We start from the raw sequence: 9,182 nt of genomic DNA, 5'->3' as shown, positions 1-9,182 counted from the left end.
CATCCACACCCTCCCCCATTTCCCAGTACCCAGTTAGCCCCTGTCTCGTCCCTCCCCCACGCCAGCTCTAGACAATGCGCACGTCCCCACCCTTCTCCCCTAGCCCCTACCCGTCTCCCGGCCCGCACGCCCGTGCTGATTGGCTGCGGGCCGGTGGTCCAGCCCCCTGCACGGTCTCTGGGACTCTGGGCATTACGTCAGCCGGGCCTAGAGAGCGCCAGCGCGAAGGGGACTGGGGGACTCGGGCTGGGGGCGCGGCCTGGGCCGGCCGCCCCACCCTCCCCGCTTAAAAGGCCGAGCCCGCGGGGCCGGAGCTCTCAGCCGGTCGGTTCCGCAGCGCCTTCCTGGTGACCCCGCAGTGGGTGTGTGAGGGAAGGACGGACAGACCCGCCAGACGCCACCAAACCAGGGAGAAGCTAACGAGGCACCATGCGCGAGATCGTGCACATCCAGGCCGGCCAGTGCGGCAACCAGATCGGCGCCAAGGTGGGCGCGCGCCGGGCGGGGGTAGAGCGGGGACTGGAGCCTGGGCCGAGCGCCCCTAGCGGTCCCGGGACGTGGGTGTGGTCCCCGGGCTCCAGAAAGCAGACCTTTCCGGATGCTTTGTGCCGCCTAGTGGGGCGTGGGCTCGCAGGCGACTTTCAGGGGGCGTGGGGAGACCGCTTTTTCATTTTTGCTGTAACTCGTTTGGAGTCCGGGCCACCAGCCCTCGGCCTCCCTCGCTCCCTGCTCGCCACTTGGGCGGGCGCGCGTGCCTGGAGAAGACGAGGGTGTGTCTGCGCGGCTTCGCGCGCCAGTTGTTCGAGGAGTCGAGACCTGAGAATTGATTTTACTTGCTTGAACCCGAGTCGCCCTGCGCGGGGAGAGAAGGAGAGCGATTTCTCGCGGTCGCAGGACGTGCTTTGACTCTAAAACCACGGTTCTTTAGCGCCCTCGCCTCCCGCCCCCACTCTCCCCAGCCCACCCCCGTGGGCTGGAGTCCCTGCGCCCTCCCCTCCCGCTCCGCCCGGGGTTGTGACCTGGTGCGCAGGGTTCCGCCGCCGCGGGGCTGTGGCTAGTGTCTCCCCCCCCACCTCCCCTCCCCCCCCACCTCCCCTCCCCCCCCATGACCCCGGTCTCCCGCCGTGAGCAGCTGTTGGCTCGGGAAACGCCCAGTTTCAACTTTTTGGCCCTGCGGGCTGTGCCCGAACTCACCATCCTTTAAGCTCCTGAAATGTTGGGTTGTCCGAACCGAGTTGCGGGTTTCCTTTGTGATGCGCAGCGTTTGGGGGGGGGGTCGTGCATAGCTAAATGCAGCCTTTCTCTGTCTCAGTTTTGGGAGGTCATCAGTGATGAGCATGGTATCGACCCCACTGGCAGTTACCATGGAGACAGTGACTTGCAGCTGGAGAGAATCAATGTATACTACAATGAAGCCACTGGTAATTGCCGCCACCCCGCCCCTCACCCCCTTCAGTTATTTACTGCCCCCCTTTCCACGGGGACTGACGCCAGGGATGCGGCCCCAGGGTAGAGGGGTCTGTGGAATGCAGTATTTCCGTGGGCTCCCCTGTGCCAACTGAGCCCTTTGAGGGGTCCTCCTGGTGGTGGGTCCTCCTTTGTTTGGGCAACATCGGTGCCTGCAAGAAGGAAGGGGTCTCTGCAGAGCTCTCTGCCTGAAGTCTAAGTCAGCTCTTGTTGCCCGCAGGTAACAAATACGTCCCTCGGGCCATCCTGGTGGATCTGGAGCCGGGCACGATGGACTCCGTCAGGTCTGGACCATTCGGCCAGATCTTCAGGCCAGACAATTTTGTGTTTGGTGAGTGCCTGGCATGGCTGACAGCTTGAGTGGCTTATTTTACACTGGGCAGCTCGGGGTGGACAAGCGGGACTGCACAAGGGAAAGCAGAACATCCAGTTGTGTGCCAGCTTAGCCTTAATAAAGGCTAAAAATATGTTTGCCTTTCATTTTCTAATACCAGGTGTCCTAGCCGCTCTTATTTATAATTACATCCATGACCAAATATTTTAACGTCTGGCCATTTTGGCAATAACGTGAAGTAATCTTATCTGAGCACTGACTCATTGATCTATATTAAGGGGTTTGAGGTAAGGAATTTAACACAATCACTAGTGACTTAAGAATTCTCCTTCCCTCTGGCAGGCCAGAGCGGAGCGGGAAACAACTGGGCGAAGGGCCACTACACGGAGGGCGCGGAGCTGGTGGACTCGGTCCTGGACGTGGTGCGCAAGGAGTCGGAGAGCTGCGACTGCCTGCAGGGCTTCCAGCTGACGCACTCGCTGGGCGGCGGCACGGGCTCGGGCATGGGCACGCTGCTCATCAGCAAGATCCGCGAGGAGTACCCCGACCGCATCATGAACACCTTCAGCGTCATGCCGTCGCCCAAGGTGTCGGACACGGTGGTGGAGCCCTACAACGCCACGCTGTCGGTGCACCAGCTGGTGGAGAACACGGACGAGACCTACTGCATCGACAACGAGGCGCTGTACGACATCTGCTTCCGCACGCTGAAGCTGACCACGCCCACCTACGGGGACCTCAACCACCTGGTGTCGGCCACCATGAGCGGCGTCACCACCTGCCTGCGCTTCCCGGGCCAGCTGAACGCCGACCTGCGCAAGCTGGCGGTGAACATGGTGCCCTTCCCGCGCCTGCACTTCTTCATGCCGGGCTTCGCGCCGCTCACCAGCCGCGGCAGCCAGCAGTACCGCGCGCTCACCGTGCCCGAGCTCACGCAGCAGATGTTCGACTCCAAGAACATGATGGCCGCCTGCGACCCGCGCCACGGCCGCTACCTCACGGTGGCCGCCATCTTCCGCGGCCGCATGTCCATGAAGGAGGTGGACGAGCAGATGCTCAACGTGCAGAACAAGAACAGCAGCTACTTCGTGGAGTGGATCCCCAACAACGTGAAGACGGCCGTGTGCGACATCCCGCCGCGCGGCCTCAAGATGTCGGCCACCTTCATCGGCAACAGCACGGCCATCCAGGAGCTGTTCAAGCGCATCTCGGAGCAGTTCACCGCCATGTTCCGCCGCAAGGCCTTCCTGCACTGGTACACGGGCGAGGGCATGGACGAGATGGAGTTCACCGAGGCCGAGAGCAACATGAACGACCTGGTGTCGGAGTACCAGCAGTACCAGGACGCCACGGCCGACGAACAGGGGGAGTTCGAGGAGGAGGAGGGCGAGGACGAGGCGTAGCGGGCGGGCGGGCGCAGGAGGGCGGGGCGGGGCTCACCGCGGGCGGGCGGAAGCAGCATGGTCCACTGGGTGTGTGCGCTGGTTCTCTGGTGCTCTTCACTGTTGCCTGTCACTCTGTTTTCCCTCTTTTTGTAATATTGATGACGTCAGTGTAACAATTGAGATATTTCTGAGCTACTATTGTAATGGCTAAAATCACATAAACGTTTGTGTCTGAATGGTGTCCTCTCTTTCTTTTCCTTTTTCTTTCTTGAATTCATTATTATCAGTTTAAATTAACTTTATGAATACATTATATTAAATTTGTCCTTTAAAAAAATAAAGGATAGGTAAAAGCTGAAATGATTTTACTCTTTTGGTATGGTAAAATTGAGCCAACATATCCAATTTAAGATGGGAGATCAGTCGGATGCCTTTAAAATGCTTTTAAGTAAGTGTTTTATTAAAGTCTGCCTGCTTGAAAGCACATTGTGTTTTCATGTAGTCATCCTGCTATGTATTTCCTTCACAAAAATTTGTTTTGAATAGTTACTACATGCTCACAGTGCAGAATTCTAAAGGAGGGTGGACAGTTAGTGTCCCTTTCTGCTGTGTTCCTTCATAGAATTTCCTTCCTGAAGGGAAACCATTCATATCATGGTTATCTTTCTTATATCCTTGCAGAAATGTTTCATATATTTCCAGATCCATGTAAATTATTTCCCTTTTTTCTTTCTTCACTCACGTGGTGTGATACTATTCTGTGGCCTCCTTCCTTTACTAAATAGTATTTTGAAGATACAGAGAGCTGCTCTCCATTAAATGGATATATGACATCCATTATGTAGTTGTGCCATATTTTATTCAGCTGATTCCCTACCAATGGACATTAAGAAAAAAAGTATAACAGTGTAGTGCCACAATGAGTAATTTTGTGCATATATCATTGTGTACAAGGGAATAGCTATTCCGTAAATTTCTATAGATGGAATTTTCTGTCAAGAGGTGTATGCCCTTTTAAGTTCATGAAATCACTAATATTTAGGAATTGCCACAGATTTATAAATACCTAATAGGCTCATTTTCAAGTAATGTTTTCTCCCAGCAGTTGTATTTATACTATATTATAAATTATTTGTACTTAACCTCATTCAAGTTTATATAGTATATCTATATATATCCTATATTGTTGGAGAATTTAACTTTAAATAGGCAAACCATAATAATTTTCACAGTTTATTGCATTCTTGTCATGCACAGCTGGGATTTGAGATTTGAGCCCATGTCTGACTCTAGACTTGAACTCAACCACTAAAGAAGCTATGGGACTTCAATAATAGATTTTTATAGATATGTCTATGGTATAAATTATACTTTATCAAAATGGTACTGATACTCTGCTTTAATCTGGGCCAGTTATTCATCTTGGGAAGAGAAGTAAAGTATAAATCATAAATGTATAAAACTTATTTACATATCCCTATAGGAAGAAAAAATCAGAAAAACTAGGTTTAAGATTTTTCTAATTTTTAGAAAAATTCAAGATTAGAAAAGAAAATGATTCTTTCATTCTGCTTAGTTCTACTCTTACTTAAATGTTAAAAAAAGAAAAGAGTATAGGTAAAGGATTTCCATTATTATAAGAGCTGAAATAATACTTGAAAATAGTTTCAAAGAAAACCACGAACAGTATAATTCTAAATACTGTGAAAATAAGTTAATTCTACCACATGGCTTCCATAAATGGAAAAGAGCAGCAGTTTACTTTATAGGTATTATATATCACAAAACCTTGATGGGTAGGGTCAAATGGTCAGCAGCCAGTGGCTTTAGCTCCAATTTTCTATATTTAACAGCAAACTGGCAGGTGTGATTCCTGCTGAGCTGGTGTAAAGCTTCCAACAGTTTAATTGAAGGATGATATTGGCTTTAAATGTCCTGAACATGGGGCAGCTGCCAAGGCCCCCTGGATCTCTCCTTGGCTGTGCTTTCCCTACAACCTGTCATTCATGGGACCAGTACCTTTGGAGAACAGTGGGATTGTATCCAAGCACCTCTTGGCATACTGGAAGTATCCTGCTTCTTTCTCTTCTACCTGGTGAGGAGGGGACAGGCAGGCACCAGCAGGCCAGCCTGCTGGCCTGTCAGCATACTCATGTCTACACTGCTGAAGCTTATTTTGGCATGATTGGAACAATGGGTGCCAAACTGACCAGCCAAGCACATGCTCTGGGGCATAATATAGACTTTAAATGTATACTTAGAGAAAGCAGTTCAAAATGAGACTGAGGCCTAGATTAAGAAACTATTTTGGAACCGTTAGTTTCATTTTTTATGTTACCATTAAGTGATGGGATTTGGTGGTGGTGATGGTGGTAGTGGTGGCAGGTGTGTCTGTTTTCAAAGCTTCCCAAAAGAAATGTTTTATCCCTCCCTGATGTGCCCTAAGAAGGACGTTCACTTCTGAACTGGCACAGTACCCAAATTATAAGACCCACTGGGCAGGATGCAGGATTCAGAGGTTAGGGTTAGGGAGGGGGAGTTGGAGTCTCCTTGAGGTCATCCCGAAAGTCTGAGAGGAACTAAAACCCCAGTGTGCTTTAAGTTGGCTGTGCCTCTCCATCAGTCCCAGGGATGACGTAAGGCTGTTAGATTCCCCATTTTATCACTAAAAGTGTGTTAATAGCAATTTGAACTAAAAGCAATGTTAAAAGATTTTATCATTCACCATCCTTATTGTGTAAGTAAACAAACAGGATTGGAAACTTTAAAATTTTTTTTCTCTTCACCCATTCCACAAAGATTTTATCTAAGTTCCCAGAATGCTTTCTATACAGGTCAGGTCTCAGACCTACGGCTTTTATCGCTGCATTTGCATCACTTAGATTCTATTATATACAAAGCCACATGAGGATTATGAAGAAGAGAAAGATGAGTTTCCTGGCATCAAGGAAAAACCCAGCCGTGTGCCTTGGTCCCACTCAACTTTCCCGGATGGACTGGGCACAGACAGTGCCAAACCTTCTGTCTGTAATGGGTCCCTGTTGGGCAGGTGCTGCTGAATTTCCTGGTTCTAAAACACTACACGAGCGATGCTCGAATGCAAATGTGGCTGCAAGAGGAACATTCTATGAGGCGGTAGTTACTATGAAAAAGAGTAGGAAGTTAAGAGGAAACTCTGGAGTGCCACCTTGTACACACTCATTTTAGTTAAAATGTGACTTATACAGTAGACAAAGGTGTTTGACAACTCCTGTAAGGCTGATTTCTTTCTGGTGGGCAGAGATGTCCTATCGTGAGGTCATGCTTTTCTAAATGTGTCTCAAAGTCAAGCCATTCACTTGAAAAAACTCACTAATACCTTCATTTCTTTACCTCCCAGCCTCCCTGCCTCCCCACTCCTCATGTTTCTCTGAAGGTGAAGGTGAGTTTGCTGACACATACCCAGAGAAGTGTATTTTGGTGCACTCTATTTCAGTACAATGCTTCATGGTCATTTTTTCTTTTAATTGAGATATAATTCACATACTGTAAAATTCACCACTTAAAAGTATATATAGAGGTCAGTGGGTTTTATTATATACACAGAGTTGTGCAACCATCATCACTATGTAATTCCAGAACATTTTCATCACCCCAAGATGAAACTCCATACCCATTGGCAGTAACTCCTGTTTCCCTCTCCCATGTCTTCCCTGCCACCCCTCCTGAAAACCTTGGAAATCACTAATTCTGGACGTTTCCTATAAATGGAATCATGCCATTTGTAGTCTTTTGTGTCTGGCTTTTTTTTTTTTTAGCTTAATATAATGTTTTCCAGAGTCATCTGTGTTGTAGCATATGTCAGTACCTCATTCTCTTAATGGTTGAATAATGCCACTGTATGGATAGACCACATTTGGTTTATCCATTCATCTATTGATGGACATTTGGTTTGTTTCTACTTTGGGGCTATTAAGAATAATGCTTCAACGAACATTCATATGTTTGAGTGTATGTGTGTGTGTGTGTGTGTGTGTGTGTGTGTGTGTTTTAATATCTCCCAGATATGGACCTATGGAATTGCTGGTTCATGCGGCAACCCTGTGTTCATAATCATTTTGGCTTCTACCTAAGGATGCACACACACACTTTCAGATTTGCCTGTAAGGCCAAGAAGGAATAGAGCTCAGGCAAGCCTTAGGCATTTTGTACTTGTGCATTCATAAAAAGTCTTAACATCATAGAGTTTTAGGAATGGAGGGAACTTTAGAGATCTTCTAATATGACCTCATCAGTTTATAAATAAGGAAACAAAGGCCCCAAGTGAGCAATATTCCTAGGTCACTGGATCAGTTAGGGCTGATGTTTAGCTGCTAGTAACAAAGGTGATGGGTTATTTTTTTCCTTTCACTTAACAAAAAATGTCTAGAGATACACAGCCCAGGCAGCGTGGCTTCACAATATCCTCACCGCCCCGCACTTTTTTCGTTCCGCTCTTCTGATCACTGCCAATGGCTGCCACCTCAAGTTCTCAGCCACAGGGTGGCCACTGCAGCAGCTCTGGCCATGTTGCATGGTTGCAGGCAAGAAGGATGGGGAATGGGGAGGGCAAAAAGGCACCTTCCAGCTGAGTCAGCCACCTCCGGTGATCCTCGTACTGACTTGGGCTTGCACTTCCTTGGCCACCCTCTTCCACAAGAGAGCTGAGCAAAGTAGTCTTTGAGCTGGGTGCATTATCCCCTCAACAATTTATAAGTTCTGTTAGAGGCCGGACGCGGTGGCTCACGCCTGTAATCCTAGCACTTTGGGAGGCCGAGGCGGGCGGATTGCTCAAGGTCAGGAGTTCGAAACCAGCCTGAGCGAGACCCCGTCTCTACCAAAAATAGAAAGAAATTAATTGACCAACTAAAAATATATATACAAAAAATTAGCCGGGCATGGTGGCACATGCCTGTAGTCCCAGCTACTCAGGAGGCTGAGGCAGAAGGATCGCTTGAGCCCAGGAGTTTGAGGTTGCTGTGAGCTAGGCTGACGCCACGGCACTCACTCTAGCCTGGGCAACAAAGTGAGACTCTGTCTCAAAAAAAAAAAAAAAAAAAAAAAAGTTCTGTTAGAGAAGGTGCACTGGGTAAGTGACCAGCAGTTACTTCCATAATTAGAGAATGGCTAAGAAGTGACAATAACCTGGTCTCTTAGCTCTTCTTCCACTGTTCTCTGTAAACGTGAGTTTGCAAAGTGTTTCATGCCAAGAAGGAGCCCTCATTTTCTAAAACAGAGCTGAAGACTAAGTGAAAGAAGTTTCCTTGGTCCAAATTTCTGGGTCAAAACATTACTCTCTTTCCTGTCAGGACTTTCTAACTTTCCATTGATTGATGACAACACATATCCGTGACTTCTAGGTAAATTCCTTTCCATAATATACAATGAAATGTTCACGCCAGATTGTACTGATCATGAACATTTGTTGGCTAAGGCAGTGGAATTTTTTTTTCATGAATATGTTCACTGCGAGTTGCATGCCTGGTCATTGAAGAGAAAAAACCAAGACTACTTTGGTGATTTGAGTGGGAAGAGAAGTGAGCAGGCTGCACACAGGCATGAGCAGCTGTGGGATTGGCATGGTCACTCAGAGAATGTTTCCCAGGAAGAAGTTGGAGATGACAGAGACTAACACAAGTCGAAGGGCTGGAGGGCAAGCCAGTGCCAGGGAGTATGTTTGACGCCCACATCCAGAAGTGGCTGAGAATCTGGGAGGTCAGCTGCAAGAAGGAGCCTTTGGGGGTGAAGACAGGAAGATATGAGCATTCAGCAGGTCAGATCATTCAAAGACAGAGTTCTGAAAAACAAACTGTATCTAAGTGAGCAGCATCTAGAGAAGCAGCCTTATAACTCTGCTTTCACTTAGATCTCTAGGTACATCGACATGGTCTTGGGATCTTGGTTTGCAGGAAAAGGAAGGGTGTCCACATTTACCAAGTGTCTACTATGTCTACACACGTTACTATAGTCTATAGTGT

General features: G+C 48.2%; 1 protein-coding gene across 1 annotated transcript; it reads left to right on the top strand.

The window, feature by feature from the left end:
* Nucleotides 1-297: 297 nt before the first annotated feature.
* Nucleotides 298-3,294, top strand: LOC105873482 (tubulin beta-2B chain). Its single transcript, XM_012768411.3, has 4 exons — nt 298-486; nt 1,313-1,421; nt 1,688-1,798; nt 2,144-3,294. Exons 1-4 carry the CDS (start codon nt 430-432, stop codon nt 3,202-3,204), a joined length of 1,338 nt encoding a protein of 445 aa, XP_012623865.1. The 5' UTR covers nt 298-429; the 3' UTR covers nt 3,205-3,294.
* Nucleotides 3,295-9,182: the final 5,888 nt, after the last annotated feature.

The sequence above is a fragment of the Microcebus murinus genome, chromosome 15, assembly GCF_040939455.1.
Source record: "Microcebus murinus isolate Inina chromosome 15, M.murinus_Inina_mat1.0, whole genome shotgun sequence".
NCBI classification, from domain to species: Eukaryota; Metazoa; Chordata; class Mammalia; order Primates; family Cheirogaleidae; genus Microcebus; species Microcebus murinus.
This window is presented reverse-complemented; position numbering and strand designations above follow the sequence as displayed.

What these genes read in the sequence shown, in the direction of transcription:
- LOC105873482 (XM_012768411.3), top strand. Translation starts at nt 430, where the DNA reads ATGCGCGAGATCGTGCACATCCAGGCCGGCCAGTGCGGCAACCAGATC. An exon ending in ATACTACAATGAAGCCACTG is followed by an intron (nt 1,422 to 1,687) that starts GTAATTGCCGCC and finishes TGTTGCCCGCAG; the next exon opens with GTAACAAATACGTCCCTCGG. An exon ending in GCCAGACAATTTTGTGTTTG is followed by an intron (nt 1,799 to 2,143) that starts GTGAGTGCCTGG and finishes TCCCTCTGGCAG; the next exon opens with GCCAGAGCGGAGCGGGAAAC.